The sequence below is a fragment of the Bos javanicus genome, chromosome 19, assembly GCF_032452875.1.
Source record: "Bos javanicus breed banteng chromosome 19, ARS-OSU_banteng_1.0, whole genome shotgun sequence".
NCBI lineage: Eukaryota > Metazoa > Chordata > Mammalia > Artiodactyla > Bovidae > Bos > Bos javanicus.
Window position 1 is genome coordinate 63,230,817 of NC_083886.1, and position 17,744 is coordinate 63,248,560.

The 17,744-nt window shown below is 52.3% G+C and overlaps 1 protein-coding gene across 3 annotated transcripts in view; it reads left to right on the forward strand.

Annotated features, from left to right (window-relative positions):
• Nucleotides 1–5,588: 5,588 nt before the first annotated feature.
• The window catches only part of FAM20A (FAM20A golgi associated secretory pathway pseudokinase), a 40,279-nt gene continuing 28,123 nt past the window's right edge, over nt 5,589–17,744 (forward strand). The window contains exon 1 of one of the 3 annotated variants that reach the window (XM_061393009.1): nt 5,589–6,366. In XM_061393009.1, coding sequence (XP_061248993.1) covers nt 6,008–6,366 — 359 coding nt within the window. In that variant the 5' untranslated portion in view covers nt 5,589–6,007. Of the gene's footprint in view, nt 6,367–11,113; nt 17,300–17,744 lie in introns of those variants that run through there. The other 2 variants (XM_061393010.1, XM_061393011.1) reach the window with 2 other exon arrangements.

Below are 17,744 nucleotides of genomic sequence, written 5' to 3' on the forward strand. Positions count from 1 at the left end.
ATACCATTTCTGTCTTTTTATTGAGCCCATCTTTGCATGAAATGTTCCCTTGGTATCTCTAATTTTCTTGAAGAGATCTCTAGTTTTTCCCATTCTGTTGTTTTCCTCTATTTCTTTGCATTGTTCACTGAGGAAGACTTTCTTATCTCTCCTTGCTATTCTTTGGAACTCTGCATTCAGATGCTTATATCTTTCCTTTTCTCCTTTGCTTTTTGCTTCTCTTCTTTTCACAGCTATTTGTAAGGCCTCCCCAGATAGCCATTTTGCTTTTTTGCATTTCTTTTCCATGGGGATGGTCTTGATCCCTGTCTCCTATACAGTGTCACGAATTTCCATCCATAGTTCATCAGGCACTCTATCAGATCTAGTCCCTTAAATCTATTTCTCACTTCCACTGTATAATCATAAGGGATTTGATTTAGGTCATACCTGAATGGTCTAGTGGTTTTCCCTACTTTCTTCAATTTAAGTCTGAATTTGGTAATAAGGAGTTCATGATCTGGGCCACAGTCAGCTCCTGGTCTTGTTTTTGCTGACTGTATAGAGCTTCTCCATCTTTGGCTGCAAAGAATATAATCAATCTGATTTCAGTGTTGACCATCTGGTGATGTCCATGTATAGAGTCTTCTCTTGTGTTTTGGAAGAGGCTGTTTGCTATGACCAGTGCGTTCTCTTGGCAAAACTCTATTAGCCTTTGCCCTGCTTCATTCCGTACTCCAAGGCCAAATTTGCCTGTTACTCCAGGTGTTTCCTGACTTCCTACTTTTGTATTCCAGTCCCCTATAATGAAAAGGACATCTTTTTTTTCTTAACCAAGTAAGACGGTAGGTGTTGTGAGCGGGCATCAGAGGGCAGACACACTGAAACCATAATCACAGAAAACTAGTCAATCTAATCACACTAGGACCACAGCCTTGTCTAACTCAATGAAACTAAGCCATGCTGTGTGGGGCCACCCAAGACGGCGGGTCATGTGGAGAGGTCTGACAGAATGTGGCCCCTGGAGAAGGGAATGACAAACCACTTCAGTATTCTTGCCTTGAGAACCCCATGAACAGTATGAAAAGGCAAAATGATAGGATACTGAAAGAGGAACTCCCCAGGTCGGTAGGTGCCCAATATGCTACTGGAGATCAGTAGAGAAATAACTCCAGAAAGAATGAAGGGATGGAGCCAAAGCAAAACAATACCCAGTTGTGGATGTGACTGGTGATAGAAGCAAGGTGCGATGCTGTAAAGAGCAGTATTGCATAGGAACCTGGAATGTCAGGTCCATGAATCAAGGCAAATTGGAAGTGGTCAAACAGGAGATGGCAAGAGTGAACATCAACATTCTAGGAATCAGTAAACTAAAATGGACTGGAATGGGTGAATTTAACTCAGATGACCATTATATCTACTACTGTGGGCAGGAATCCCTTAGAAGAAATGGAGTAGCCATCATGGTCAACAAAAGAGTCCAAAATGCAGTACTTGGATGCAATCTCAAAAACGACAGAATGATCTCTGTTCGTTTCCAAGGCAAACCATTCAATATCACAGTAATCCAAGTCTATGCCCCAACCAGCAACGCTGAAGAAGCTGAAGTTGAACAGTTCTATGAAGATCTACAACACCTTTTAGAACTAACACCCAAAAAAGACGTCTTTTTGATTAATAGGTGATTATTATTTTTCAGTGAACCTAATCTTTAAAAAAAATCTACATCCCAGAAGACATTTAGAATTTTGAGTATTGCAGTCAATATTTATCCATGTTTTAGGCTAGCTTTAAACTTTAAGCTTTAAAACAAAAAGAGATTAATCTCCAAATGAGGCTGGAAATAAAACTACAGCCTTAAGAAAAATTAAAAGATAATTTTCCCCTAACTGCCATGTTTTCCTGTCTTTCCTCTTGGAAAGATCGCCTCTCTAAATACAAGATGTCAGCCTTTTAAAATGCCTTTCATCCCCAGATCTTTTGACATCACAGACCTTCTTTTTTTAATGGAGCAACATCTTCCCAGGAACTTCTCAATGAATCATAGCCTGAGAATGAAGAGGAAATGGAGGAGGTCTGCCCTGAAACAAAGTGACACAGGGAGACTCCAGCCTTGATCCGGACTCTAGGCAGTGAGGGCTGCACAGGCCACAAGTCTGTTCAGTAAAGACTTACTGAGCACGAACTGTGAGTTGGATCTTCTACGGAGGAATTGTCTGCAAGACACCAAACCTTTCAGTCTTTTTCTACTTCTATATAGAAATATATGCAAAAATATATTTTAATGGGTAATAATGTATAAGTTGCAATTACTACATCTTTTTACCTGATAATATAGACACATTTTCATGAAAATAAATAAATAGAGGAGCTTCCCCAATGGCTCAGAGGTAACGATTCTGCCTGGCGATGCAGGAGACACGGGTTCAATTCCTGATCTTGGAAGATCCCACATACTGCAGAGCAACCAAGTCTGAGCGCCACCACTGCTGAGCGGGTGCTCTAGAGCCTGGGAGCCTCAGCTGCTGACGCCCGAGTGCCCTGGAGCACATGCTGCACGACAGGAGGCGTCATCGCCTGTACTGCAGGAGAGGGCAGCCCCTGCCTGCTACAACTGGAGGTAAGCCTGCACAGCAACAGAGATCCAGCCCAGCCAAAAATAAACAAACAAAATTATTTAAAATAAAATTATTTTAAAATAAATAAAATAGAGCTTCATTTTATAGATGAACCATCATTTTTCTTAAGTAGTTCTCAATTTTGGAACATTGAGTTTATTTCCTTTTTTCTTCCCTATACAGCTATAACCATTCTTTATCTAAATACTCATGTACACCTTTGATGACTTCCTTAAATTTTTTAAAATGGAATTTAGAGGCCAAAGTCTGTGCCGGCGGTGCTGGATGCTTGGGGCTGGTGCACTGGGACGACCCAGAGGGATGGTATGGGGAGGGAGGAGGGAGGAGGGTTCAGGATGGGGAGCACATGTATACCTGTGATGGATTCATTTTGATATTTGGCAAAACTAATACAATTATGTAAAGTTCAAAAATAGAATAAAATTTAGAAAAAAAAAAAAAGTCTGTGCCGATTGTCAATTTCTTATCTCCGTTCCAAATCTGTTCCTCTTCCCCCTGCCTTGTGAAACCAGAGCCGGACCCTGTACACGTTTCTCCTCCACCGGCTGGCACCACGCGGGGCTTTGTCAGCAGAGGCTGTTGGAGAAACCCCGCAAGCCAGTGGTGGTAGAAAGACCACAGGTCCTGGCACACAGCGGCTGGAGACAGCACGGGTGTGTGAAGTGAGGGGCCACAGGTGAGGCTGGCGAGGAAGCCCGGGCCGAGACGCGGAGAGCCGGAGCCGGAGCAGAAGGGAACGCGTATTTCCAAGAGGGAGAAGGAGCTGCTTAGACAGACCTTGAGGCTGGTGACACGCACTGCCCATCCCGCCTCTAGATTTCTCTCTGCCCACAGCCGCCGCCACACTTAATATCTGGCTTCCACGCGCAGTTTGCCCTTGACCTTTATGTAGCAGAGGAAAACGTGTTTAGACAATTTCTACTTGAGTTAGGAATATTGCTTCCTGAATGGAGCTCAGACAAAATGGGTGTGGAAGGAGGGAAGTCATAAGACTCGTGATGGCTCCGCGCCCACACCCTTTGCCAGCCCGGAAACGCAAACCACACTTCCTCCTCGTTGTTACCGACTCAACGCCGACGGGTGCCTGACTCCTTCATCCTGGCCACGAGGCCTAATTAGGCACGTCCGAAGCGTCTTAGAAACTGGAGACCTGCTCGAATATGATTGCGAAAAAGAAGGTGGTTCCAAAACCCTAAAACTCCCGCCAGCATCCTCAGCTGAGCAGAGCAGCTGGCGATGGGATCATCCGGGCACCCCTCGCATGGACGCGGCTCCGCAGGCCACCACGTTGTATTGCTGACCACGGTCCTTTTCTGGCGTCTTCCTTTTCAGTACTTTCCTGTCTTCGTCCCTCTCATGAACAGTCTCCAACCTTCCCCAGTGTATGACAGGAACTAAGAAGCAATCGTATTTCTGACAAACACATCTCTCACACTCACCACGTGCTGGGGGCTGTTCAAAGCGGGTTATATACTTAAAGTCCCTTAGTGAAAGTGAAAGCCGCTCAGTCATGTCCAACTCTTTGCCATCCCGTGGGGTAAACAGTCCATGGAATTCTCCAGGCCAGAATACTGGAGTGGGTAGCCATTCCCGCCTCCAGGGGATCTTCCCAACCCAGGGATCGAACCCAGGTCTCCCGAATTGCAGGCGGATTCTTTACCAGCTGAGCCACTTTAAGCCACACAGTCACCCTATGGGTGTGTGTGTGTGTGTGTGTGTGTGTGTGTGTGTGTGTTCTTCACTTAGTTGTGTCTGACTCTGCAACCCCATGGACTGCATCCTGCCAGGCTCCTCTGTCCATGGGATTCTCCAGGCAAGAATACTGGAGTGGGTTGCCATTTCCTCCTCCAGGGGATCTTCCTGACTCAGGGATCTTACCCCAGTCTCCTGTATTGCAGGCGGATTCTTTATGGCCTGAGCCACCAGGGAAGCCCAACCCTGTGGGGTAAGCTCTATTATTAGCTTCATTAACAGATGATGGGGCTGGCAGAGGCCACAGGGATCTCCCACCAAGCCACAGGGGGAGGAACTCGAATCTGAACCCACAAGCCCAAGTGCGTCTGAGAGTTCTGACTCCAGGAGGGCAGGAGGGGGTTAGAGAGCCAAGTTCACAGAAGGAGGACGTTCTGTGCCTGGGCGGGCAGCTCCTGGCAAAGATGCCTCTTCATACCCAGGAAGGGCTTCGGGGTGGGGGGGTGGGCTGCTGCCTCCGCCGTCAGACCAGCATGTCTCCATCCCACCAGCTCATTAAACGGAGGAACCAGGAGTTCAGGGCCGGGCAACCACCTCGCCCTCCGTCTTCCTCAAAGGGAAAAGGGGTGGGAAGGGGTGTGAATGACCTCACAGGATACCAGGGGAAAGCCTAACACAGTCCTTCAATGATTCATTTGGGCGGACCCGCTTTCTCACCCAGCTGAGCACGAAGTTCGGAGTGGGGTCAGCGGGAGGGCCCGCTCCTTCGCGAAAGGACACATTCCCGCTCCGTAGACGCGGGCACAGCGGGGACCGCGCTCCATCCAGACAGGAAGTCGGCAAGACTTCTTTTCAAAGGTCAAACTTTTTCCCTGGCTGAGCGCGGCTGTTTCCTGAGCGCCTACTACGCGCCGAACACCGGACACGCGGTCTTTCTGGATCTGGACCGGGCTCTGCGGGAAGACGCAGAGAGCGAAAGGGCCACACACACGCACGCACACACACCTGGCGGCTGTTAAGGGGAAAGGCTTTCAGGGAGCTGTCTTGTTTCTAGGAAATAAACACGAAAATCGAAGGTCTCTCGTGCGCAGCTTCGAGCCCCCTCAAGCGCTTGGCTGAGCCCCGAGCGGGGCCCGCGCGCGTCCGGGGCGAGAGGCCGGCGCGCGGTGGCCGGGCGACCAGGTGGCCGGGCAGGGCCGGAAGAGGGCCCGGAGTCGGCGGGCGGGCGGGCGGGCGGCGCCGGGGGCAGGTGCCAGCGGCAGTGGGCGGGGGCGGCGGCGTCACCCCTCCCCCGGGGGCCGGGCGCGCACACCAACTCGGCCCGAAGAGCCGGGGCACGGGCGTCCCCGCCGCCCGCCGGAGGAGCCGGAGCGACCGCATCCTCCGGAGAGACGCCCCGCGCTCCGCGGCCGCCCTCCTCCGCCGCCGCCGCCGGGAGGCGAGCGCCGCCCGTCCCCGCGGCCCGGCGCCCCGATCCTCCACCTGCCGCGGCTCCCGGGGCGCAGAGGGTGTGAGAAGCAGGGGCCCGGGGACACCGGCCTCCGGGGGCCACTGGGCGCGGAGAGGGACCGCCGCCCCCGCCCGCGCGCTCTGCGCCCCGGCCGCGACTTCAAGGGCGACCCCCTCGGAGGGGGCTCCGCGCGCGCGGCGCGTCCGGCCGCGGGGCTCGGGCGCCTCTGCGCGCACCCGGCGGGGCCATGCCCGGGCTGCGCCGGGACCGCCTGCTGACCCTGCTGCTGCTGGGCGCACTGCTGGCCGCCGACCTCTACTTCCACCTCGGGCCCCGCGTGCGGAGCCGCCTGCAGCCCCGGGAGCGCCCGCTCGGCTGCCCGTGCGCCCGCCGTGCCGCCTCCCCGGCCCCCGCCCCGGCCCCCTCGGCCCCGCGGCGGGTCGAGCCGAGCGGCGGCGGCGATCCCGGCTCCAAGCTGCGGGCCCTCTTCGCGCACCCGCTGTACAACGAGCCGGAGGAGCCGCCGCTCCTGGGGCCCGAAGACTCGCTGCTGGCCGGCCCGGAGGCGCTGCGCTATTACCGGAGGAAGGTGGCCCGCTGGAACAGGTGAGCCCCGCCCGGCCCCCGGCCGCGCCGCGCGCCCCGCGCTGCGCCCGCGCCCATCTCGGGGAGAGAAGTTTGCAGGCAGTAGCGCGCCGGAGATGCTCCCAGACCCGCCCCTGAGCCCCCGGGGTTCACCCCAGGCCCCTTCCGTTCCCGGGCCATCTCCTCGCTCCCGCTCCTGATGTGGGATCTCGGTTTTCCAGAATGAGGTTTCCAAACAGAGCAAGTCCAGCGCTTCTCCGCACCCAGCACTTAGCTCTAGACCTGGGCGCCTTTCAGAAACCAGGGCTACTCCCGGAAACCCCGCTCTCCCCTCTTGTTTATTCCCCTGCCCCGGGTCAGAGATCAGGAGAGGTCAGCGGGCCAGAAAGTCAGTTTCCCCAAGTGGTCACCACTCTGTTAAGTGTAAAGCGTGGCTTGCCCCTTTCTCCTGAGTGTTATAACCTACGAGCAGTTTTATTATTGGGGGGGGGGCTCACTTGGAGCTGAGGCTCCATGCTTGCATAGACTACCTGGGAATTTTTTTACATCCAAGACTAAATATAGAGGGGGAAATGCCAAACATATGTAGGGTAATATCAAGAAGGATTTTGTGTGTGTGTGAAGGGGTGGGGAGGGAGGGTGTTAGAGAAGCTGGGATGGTCAGTTCCGAGACCCCCAGCTGATGACAGAGGCCTTGGAGGAGTTAGGACTCTGGCTGAATATGGACTGGTCTGAGGATAACTCAGCTCACGTTTGGACACATTCATCACTTTTCTTAACACAAGAGATTTCCAAATGAGCCCTCTTGGCTGGTTTTATGGTCCCCCCAGAGGATGGACAAACATAAGTCTCTGGAAATTCAGCGCTTGTCCAAATAAAAACTGTTTGCTCCTCATTCTATAGCACTGAGAGTGGCCAGGGGTGGAGGGGGCCTTTGGAAAGTAAAGAGAAAAAATGAGAGTTATCAGCTGAAGTCGCTACAGTGCGTTTCAATTGCAACTCTGTGGCTGATAATTTTATATTAAAAAGTGGTTCCCAAGTCTCTTGCTAATTGAATGCAATAAAAAGGCAGTTTGAGATTGCTTCTCAGATGCTGTCATTTTCGATATTACCTTTATTTCATCAACCACATGAGGATCGGTGAACTACTAAATTATGCCCTTGGAAAATGATCGACACGTCAGTTGAGGATTTGAGGGGGGACGCGGGAGACTGCGCTGTGTCAGTGTTGATCAGTATCCACTTATTCACACAGCTGTGGCCTTAAATTCTGTATGCTACTTTGGTCCTTAAGGAGAGTCGGAGGAGTATTTTGGCAGAAAAGCAAGACTCTTTGTCACCAGTCTGTCCTACAGACCATTTTGAGCTTGACCTCTGTGTCATTACGTGTCAGAAAACTTCGTTTACTGATTAGGAGTGATCTTGGCCGTTTAACAGTGGATGGGTGGGGGCTGTGGCCTCGTGTACTCGGAGGTAACGGGATGGGTTTGTGTGGTCGGTTGACTGTGATAGTTGTGATATTGACTCATCAGTGAAGTGAAAGTCGCTCAGTCGTGTCCGACTCTGTGTGACTGTTGAGTCCATGGAATTCTCCAGGCCAGAATACTGCAGTGGGTATCCTATCCCTTCTCCAAGGGATCTTCCCAACCCAGGAATCCAACTGGGGTCTCCTACATTGCAGGCAGATTCTTTACCAGCTGAGCCACCAGGAAAGCCCATTACTTCTTCTTAATCCATGAGAGCTCAGATGAGGTTTGTGGGCTATAACAGGAGGGGGAGCTGTTCTTCCAAGTGTTGAAACTGGACCCTAGAGGCAGAGAAGCTTCACCCAGAGTGCATGGTAAGCATCCAGGCAAGGATGTTAATAAGCATATTCCAGCTTATGTGGTGTGTATCAGGGCTTCCCTGGTGGCTCAGCTGTTAATGAATCCACCTGCAATGCAGAGACCCGAGTTTGATCCCTCCGTCAGGAAGATCCCCTGGAGAAGGGAACGGCAACCCACTCCAGTATTCTTGTCTGGAGAATCCCATGGACAGAGGAGCCTGGCGGGCTACAGTCCATGGGCTCGCAAAGAGTCGGACACGACTGAGTAACCAGCACTTCATCAGGCTAGAAATGGAATGTGGGGGGCTGCCCTGGTGGTCCAGTGGTTAAGACTCTGAGCTTCCAATGCAGGGGGCCCAGGTTCAATCCCCAGTCAGGGAAGTCAGATCCCCCATGTTGCACAGCATGGCCAAAAAATAAATAAATAAAATAAAACCATGATGTAGAAGAATTTTTAACAAAAGATAATAATCATAAATGGAGCATGGAAGGCCCACTAGCCAGGATGCATCTGCATCGCACTCAGAGTTCCGTTATAAGAGACAGCCACCGTCACCTTACGTGAGGTGGTGCCCCGTCGACGTGAGCACGCGTGAACGCACCTGCTGTGATGCGCAGGGCCAGCGAGAGCTGCAGGCTTCAGTGCCGACGGCGAGAACGAACAGCAGAGGAGAGAAGCAGGGAGGGACCGTGCCAACCGCTTCTCTCTTGCACACACAAGCCCGCGCCCCCACCCTCGTCTGCAGCCACTATCCAGCCAGTACTGAAAACCCAGAGCTTTGCACACATATGTGGATGCCGTCGTGCCAATAATTACTTAACGTTAGCTGCTTTCCAAAATAACTGTGGCAGCAAACCAGCTGCCTCACCTGGAGAAGCGCAGGTAACACAGTAGCCAAGTCAGCCGCCCTCCCACGTGCTCAGGTGAGCCCGTCGGTCTGCCTGACTGATTCTTCTAACCACCGCCCTAGCAAGCAATGCATGAAGTTAGAAGTACGTTCCTATAACTTGAGCTTGTGACCAGAGTTAGGATATGTCCCATCTTACCTGCCGCCTCCCAGCACATCCCTTTTTTATTTCAGTGGAAGATGGAGCTCACACACTGTTTTGCATATTTCAGGTCCTCGATCAATATTCATTCATGGAATGTCAATATCTAGTTAAGTTGAAGCGATGCGAAAGGCATGTCATGGGTCGGGTGGGCGATCCCCGTGCTGACCTGAAGCCTGCTGCAGACCTCTTTAAGTGCCGTCCTTCCTTCCCTTCCTCTCTGTCCCCCTCAAAGTGTAACTAAGTGAGGCACAGTTCAGTTCAGTCGCTCGGTTGTGTCCGACTCTTCGCAACCCCATGAATCGCAGCACGTCAGGCCTCCCTGTCCATCACCAGCTCCCGGAGTTCACTCAGACTCACGTCCATCGAGTCAATGATGCCATCCAGCCATCTCATCCTCTGTCGTCCCCTTCTCCTCCTGCCCCCAATCCCTCCCAGCATCAGGGTCTTTTCAGATAAGTCAGCTCTTCGCATGAGGTGGCCAAAGTATTGGATTTCAGCTTCAGCATCAGTCCTTCCAATGAATATTCAGGACTGATTTCTTTTAGGATGGACTGGTTGGATCTCCTTGCAGTCCAAGGGATTCTCAGAAGTCTTCTCCAACACCACAGTGAGGCACAATCCAGGTTAAAAAAGTAATCAGGGAAAATGTTCCTGTTGCATCGTCGGCCGCTGATCCCTCCAGTGGTCCAGGACCAGCCCTCGACGGGCGTGAGGACACAGGGGGCACGGGGAGCCAGGGGGGCCACGGGGAGCCAGGGGGGCCACGGGGAGTCAGGGGGCCACGGGGAGCCAGGGGGCCACGGGGAGTCAGGGGGCACAGGGAGTCAGGGAGGCATGGGAAGCCAGGGAGCACCAGGAGCCAGGGGGGTCACAGGGAGCCAGGGGGCCCACAGGGAGTCAGGGGGGCACGGGGAGCCAGGGGTGTCGCGGGGAGCCGGGGGGGCCACAGGGAGTCAGGGGCGGTTACGGGGAGCCAGGGGGGCCACAGGGAGTCCGGGGGGAACAGGGAGCCAGGGAGCACCAGGAGCCAGGGGTGTCACGGGGAGCCAGGGGGCCACAGGGAGTCAGGGGGCACGGGGAGCCAGAGGGGGCACGGGGAGCCAGGGAAATGGGGTCGTCAGTATTTCAGACCTTAAACCAACAAGCTGCTGCTAAGTCGCTTTAGTCGTGTTCAACTCTGCGACCCCGTAGACGGCAGCCCACCAGGCTCCCTGGTCCCTGGGATTCTCCATGCAAGAACACTGGAGTGGGTCGCCATTTCCTTCTCCAATGCATAAAAGTGAAAAGTGAAAGTGAAGTCGCTCAGTCGTGTCCAACTCTTAGCGACCCCATGGACTGCAGCCCACCAGGCTCCTCCATCCATGGGATTTTCCAGGCAAGACTGCTGGAGTGCGGTGCCATCGCCTTCTCCGCCTTTTCCTGTCAAAGCAGTGATGAAGGGCAGTGCATACCTGGAGCCCAGGTTCACGGTGCCACTACCCTCACAGCTTAGAGGCTGAGCTCTGGGTTTCGCCCCCTCCCAGAAGCTGCGAGAACCAGACCACATCTGTCCTTTGACTTGTCAAAGCCGGTCAGCTCAGCTTGGCCTTGCGCCCACATATCTTTGGTCGGTTCCTCTGTAACCCTCTGGTTCTTACAGTCAAGGTCAAACGGGGTCATGCCTCCGTGGTGTAAAAACTCCTGCAGCTGCGACACAGACACACATTCTCTTCTCTCTGCTTTTCTCTCTGGACCCCCTCCTCCAGGATCAAGAAGGCTCTGCTTTCCTGTAATTACCGACTGTGTCCATCTGTGCTCTTCCCCCCATCAGATGCCCCGTCTCCCCCCTCCTGCATACTTGCTCTCACTGAAGAAAGTCTGGCCCAAGACTCTCTTTGAAAGTCACAGCAAAGAGACGCTGCAGCTCTGCGAAAGTGACAGGCGTTCATGGGGAGTAAACGGGCTCCAGTTTTTCTGGGAGAAGCTCTGACAAACTCCAGAAGCCAAAGCAGTGATAGGAGGGCAGGGAGAGAGCCAGACAAGACGAGAAAGAGTTCAACCAGGCACGAGAACGGTCTGGCCTAGGAATCGGCGGAGGGAAAGCTGCTTCCCACCGTGCATCTGGGGAAGGAAAAATAACGTCTCTTCTCGCCTCTTCCTTTTTGCCTCTTTCCTACTGATCTCACGCTCGCCCAGATCACTTGGAGAGCAGGGTTATTGGGAACGGGCGGCTCCCCTACAGAGCCTTGGATAGAAGCCCAGGGCCCAGCTCAGAGACTGCTGTCTGTCTTTCGCCCAGAGTCAGCAAGGCCAGCACCCCCTGCTGGTTCTTCCGCCAGTGATGCCAGGCTGAGAACGGGTCTGAAAAGGGCCCTCAGCCACCACCCACCCGCATGTGGTTAGCAGAGGGGGTGGGAGTCCGGACGTCCATTTCTCTTCTCTCCCAATTAGAGCCTTGCTGGGCTAGTTGGGGAAAAGCTATGACTTCAGTGGTTTCTGAGTCCCTGGACTTTCAGCTGGAGGAAACCTCCCCTCTTGTCAGAGCCAAGAGCTCCAAGCAGATGGTTTCGTAGAGGACTGGGCCAGCTTCCTAGTGCCTCATCCCAAAGCCCAGTCCTCGCCGTAGTCAGCGCGGCAAAGAGCCAAACTGGGGAGGGTACCACGCAAGGGAGACACGCACCTCCTGTCTCCAGTGTCATCAGAAAGAAGCCCTTTGGCCGAGAGCCGGAAGGTGCTCATCGACTGCTCCGCTGGTCCTAACAGCTGCCACCCCGCCTCCTTCACCCCCAGCCAAGTCCTTGTCCATCTGTGAGAAGGGCTGGCCAGTTCTCTGCATGCAAATCCTGCCCGAGACAGGCGTGGTAGCTGCCGTGTACTTGACATACACCTGCTAACTCAGGCCTCACAATTTCTCAGGAAGAAGGTGTATGATTCCTAGACACGTCCCTAGAGGCCCGGCCCTGGTGGGAGTTTACAGATGTAACTAAACCTATCTACCAGAGAGGGTGACCTTGGGATAGGGAGATTACCCAGATATTTGTTGTCCTTATTGTTCAGTCACTACATCGTATCTATCTCTTCAAGACCCAATGGACTGCTGCACGCCAGGCTCCTCTGTCCTTCACCATTTCCAGAGTTTGCTCAAATTCAGGTCCACTGAGTCGGTGATGCCATCCAACCATCTCATCCCTTCTCCTCCTGCCCTCAATCTTTCCCAGAATCAGGGTCTTTTCCAATGAGGCGGCTCTTCCCATCAGGTGGCCAAAGTATTGGAGTTTCAGCTTCAACATCAGTCCTTCCAATGAACACCCAGGACTGATTTCCTTTAGGATGGACTTATTGGATCTCCTTGCAGTCCAAGGGACTCTCAAGAGTCTTCTCCAACACCACAGTTCTAAAGCATCAATTTTTTGGTGCTCAGCCTTCTTTATGGTCCAACTCTCACGTCCGTACATGACCACTGGAAAAACCACAGCCTTGACTAGATGGACCTTTGTGAGCAAAGTGGTGTCTTTGCTTTTTAATACACTGTCTAGGTTGGTCATAACTTTCCTTCCAAGGAGTAAGCTTCTTTTAATTTTGTGGCTACAGTCACCATCCACAGTGATTTTGGAGCCCAAGAAAATAGAATCTGTCACTGTTCCCACTTTTCTCCCATCTATTTGCCATGAAGTGATGGGACTGGATGCCATGACCAAAAAACTCAAGTTTTTTGAATCTTGAGTTTTAAGTCAGCTTTTTCACTCTCTTATTTTACCCTCATCAAGAGGCTATTTAGTTCCTCTTCACCTTCTGCCATAAGTGTTGTGTCATCTGCATATCTGAGGTTATTGATATTTCTCCCAGCAATCTTGATTCCAGCTTGTGCTTCATCCAGCCTGGTATTTCGCATGATGTAGTCTGCATATAAGTTAAATAAGCAGGGTGACAACACACAGCCTTGACGTACTCCTTTCCTGATTTGGAACCAGCCCATTGTTCCACGTCCGGTTCTAACTGTTGCTTCTTGACCTGCATACAGGTTTGTCAGGAGGCAGGTAAGGTGGTCTGGTATTCCCATCTCTTGAAGAATTTCCCGCAGTTTGTCGGGATCCGCACAAAGGTTTTAGCATGATCAGTGAAGCAGCAATAGGTGTTTTCTCTGGAAGTCCCTCGCTTTCTCTGTGACCCAGTGAACGCTGGCAATGCTGACCTGGCTGTGTTGGACATGATGACACGAGCCCTTTGAAGGCAGAGAGTTTTCTCCAGCTAATCAAAGAGGAGGAAGTCGAATAAGGGCTGGAAGTGCCTCTGCTGACTTGCAGATGGGGTGGGGGGGCTGTGGCAAGAGAGACAGTGACCTTCAGGACCTAAGCTGAGCCCCGCTGACAGCCAGCCGGGAAACAGGGCCCTCGGTTGCACAACCACAAGGAGAGGAATTCGTCCAACAACCGGAACAAACACGGCAGCAGAGCCTTCTGCAGACTCTCCGGAGGAGCACGCAGCCTGGCGGACAGCTTGACCTCAGCCTTGTGAAGCCTGTGCTGGGCACTCAGTCACGCTGAGCTGGAACCCTGACCTGCAGCTCGGAGAGCGGGTCAGTGGGGGTAGCGTAAGGCCACCAGGGTGGCGGTAATTTGCTCCTCGGCATAGAAAACAAACGTAGCACTACCATTGACTTCGTTTTCTGGAGAAAACCGGGGATGGGAAGCTGGTTGCCACTTGCCTTCTGTGTCAGGCAGCTGGCAAACCTCAGACAGGCTTGGCACCCCGAGGGGCTAGGATCCACGCGGTCTCACCATCAGCTCCAGCCCTCTGCATCCTTGGAAGCTCCAGGTCCTCATTTCTCCTCTCTGGGAAAGGCGTTTCCGGCCACCTCCCTCCACGCCGGTCCCTCCCCGACGGGACGCATCCTCCCCTACAGCATCACGGGAAGTGTTGTGACTGTGCAGCCTCACGGCAGCTGTCACATGAGCATGAATGGCCCTCGCTCCTGGCATGAGAAGCCCCCAGCCTGCACGTGGTCGCACGGATACATCTGTTCCGTGGTTCCCCCTACGGGAGAGCCAGAGTGAATATCTGTGGAACAAATAATTAGGAACAGACGACCTCAGGACTTGGGGGCTGTTACTCAACATCCTTTTAGCCCCTGTGGGGGATGAAAGCCTTGAACAAAAACAATCTTGACCAAAAACAAGTCATCCCACCTATAACCTGCCTCTTCCCCCTTTGAAAGTCTCAGGCGAAACCCTCCTACTGAGACATCCTGGCATTTAGACCAGGGGTGCTCTCTCTATTGCAGTAACGTAAATAAAATCAACTTCCAAAATAAAATTTTTTTTAAAGCCCTGGAAGAAAGTCGAGAAGGTGCCGTTTGCCAAAAAGAGAGAATTTCCTCAGCTTCCTGCATTTTCTGAGGAAAGAGCAGCCAAGAAGTCATGCATTTAAAAAAGCGGGAACCACAGAGAAACCCTGATTTAGCCAAAAGCACTCCCCACTCACCCCTCTGTAGGCGCCGACCTGTGTCTTCCCCGTGATCATCTGTTAAACCAGACACTGCTGAGGACCTGAGGGTTCTGCTGAAGTCGGCTTTCGCGTGGCTCCAAGCCGAGGCGGGGACACCATTCCAAACAGCTGCAGCCCGGATGGAGCAGAAGTTCTAGGAGCCAGAGCATATGAGTACCTGTTATTATAGGCAGGCGCACACACACAGGACTAATGAAAACCACAGTATGGAAAAAAAGGCCTAGTTCTCTTTATGGCTTGTCACTTGGCAGGATGTCTTACAGTGGAAATGTGAAATCAACCCCAACCCTGAGTCTGAGTGCCCTGGAGACGCCGGGATCTGGGAGTGTGGGTCCCTGGACGCCGACCTTGGAAATCAAGACCTGGAGCCCGCCAGCATCTTTCGTCTGGAACAAGAGGCGAAGCTAAGACCCAGAGAAGGCCTGTTTTATTGGACTCTCTGGTAACAAACCCGATAAATTTGGACAGCCACAGGGGATAGAACATGGTGGAGGACTGTGACTGCTAAGAAGCCAAGAACCTGTAAGAAAATTCAGCAAAATGTGGAGAGGAGAGCGAAACTGAAGGAGTTGTTGGCACGAGGGCAGATGGACGGAAGAGCTGGACGATGAAAGTAAGACGGCCTGGGAAGAGACAGGGTTTTAGGAAATTCGGGGGAGGTGGGTGGGTGAGAAGAGCGTTCTGCTGGCAGAAGAAAAAGGAAAGCTGTTCAGCCCTGGGAAGCCGAGTTCAGCTCTCACGTGGCGCCCTGGCCTTCAGCTGTCTCTACCGGGTCAAGCGCATGGGCCGTGGGTAAGCTCATTTTTCGTGATGCTCACCACAATGGAGTCTGTGTGGAGGGACAGATTGTCATCCGAGTTTCATCCATGTAAGTGGGACTTTTATTTTATACTGGAGTATAGGTGATTAACAATATTGTGATAGTTTCAGGTGGGCAGCAAAGGGACTCAGCCACACTTACACATGCATCCCCTCTCCCCCAAACTCCCCTCCCACCCAGGCTGCCACAGAACGCTGAGCTGAGTCCCCTGTGCTGTACAGCGGGATAACCGGAATTTTTCTATTTCTGGTTCATTTTCTTCAGTGGCCGAGTAGTGACTTTGTGGGGAAAGTGTGTTTATCTGCACTCACAGCCCAGCTCCTGTTTTGTTTTAACTCTGAGTTAGGAATCCTGCACCACCAGCAGCTGCTTATTTCTGCCTCCTGTGCTTCTCCGGGCACTTAGAGATTCTGGAGGAAGTCAGACTGACCAGCTGCAATTCCATCATCAAGTCAAGCCCCGATTCCCCAACATTTCATTGCAGCGTTGTTTTTTAAACCGGGATCATCGGATCCTACCCAGTTCAACTGATGAGGTCTATATTTCCCTTACATTTTACACATACTTTGCATTCTGTGGCTACGTTTATTTTCTTAAGAAATAGTACATGATATTTGCAAAGTGCTGCCTACTCTCTTCAGGATACTTTGATGTCAAGCGACAGAAATCCAACTCCAACCAATGCAAGCAGTTAAAGGAAATGTGGAGAATCAAGTAACCAAAGCTCGGTGAGGTCAGCTAGCTCTACTCTGTCGCTTAGTCCTTCTGCCTGCCTTAATCCCCTCTGCAGGTTCGGAGCCCCAAGAGCACTGGGACCCGAGAGAGAGAAAAGTGCTTCTCAGATTTCCAAAAAGAAAGATCCTGGGCAAAGTCGCTGATTGGCCAGACCTGGGACAGCCAGGCTGTAGAGGGTTATGATTGGTCCAGTTCTGAGGAGTGCAGGCGCTTCAACCAATCACTGGCTCTGGGGAGGTGGAGTCATTGGAAACTTTCTATTGATGCTCTCTATTCGAGCCACGTGGCTCAGGGTGGGAAGAACAGTTCCCCCAAACCAGGCTGGCTGCCCAGACCTCAAGTGACCTGGAAGAACTTCTGTGACGGGCGTGAGCTAGACATTTTCTCAGCTTGTGCCTGCTGCAGTTTCTGACTCTGATAGCCACCGTTCTCGAGTTTTAATAAGACCTTTTAAATTTTTATTTTTGGCTGTTTGTTGCTGCTCTGGCTTTTCTCTAGCTGTGGCGAACGGGAGCTACTCCCTAGTTGCAGTGTGCAGGCTTCTCATTGCGTGGCTTTTGTTGCGGAGGCTTCTCTTGTTGCCGCGGAGCACGGGCTCTGGGGTGCGAGGGCTTCCTTAGTTGCGGCTCGCGGGCTCCATAGCACAGGCTTAGCTGTGGGACAGCAGCTCAGCTGTTCCGCAGCACGTGGGCTCTTCCCGGATATCAGGGATAGAGCCCATGTCTCCTGCGTTGGCAGGCAGATTCTTTACCACTGAGCCTTTCGGGAAGCCCAATAAGACATTTTTAAAGCGAATTCATTTGTTAACAAGTTCCTATTGTGCAAATCTTTTACACCAACCATGAGAATTCCTGCAAGAGGATAGGAATCTTTTATTAATTTGGGCTTTCCTTTAAATCAACCGTGCTCTCTTTATAGGAGTCCAAAGGAGGAGTGGATGTGAGCTCATGTGTCTTTCTCTCAAAACTCCACTGGGACCCAGGATGCCTTGTGTCAGTCCCCAGGGAAGCCCTTGCCTCCTTTTTAACATGAAGAGGGTGAGTCTGTGGTTCTTCTTGAAGCTCCAACAGCCCTGTTTTCCAAGCTCTCTCCCCCCTCAACCAGGATTTCTTCTGTCTGAGTGAAAACACTGGACAAGCACTTTCCAAGTGTGCTTCATGAACTTCCAGGGTTTCTGGAGGTGCTTCACAGGTTCTGAAAATGATTGCTTCCGTTTGCATTTTGAAAACCTGTGCTTCAAGGTAATTTTGACAGAATATGAGAAAACGCACACCAAGCTGTGTTATGCACACTGAGCCATTGGATCTCTTAGCATTTCCTGAGCAAGGTCTGAAAAGGGAGTTCAGTCACTGTATTCGTCTCCCAGGGCTGCCGTAGCAAATTGCCCCTGTTTAAGCCACTGTTGGTTGCTTGGAATAATGTAAACTTACTCTTTCACAGTTCTGGAGTCTGTGTTCTGAAACCAAGGTGTGGGCAAGGTAG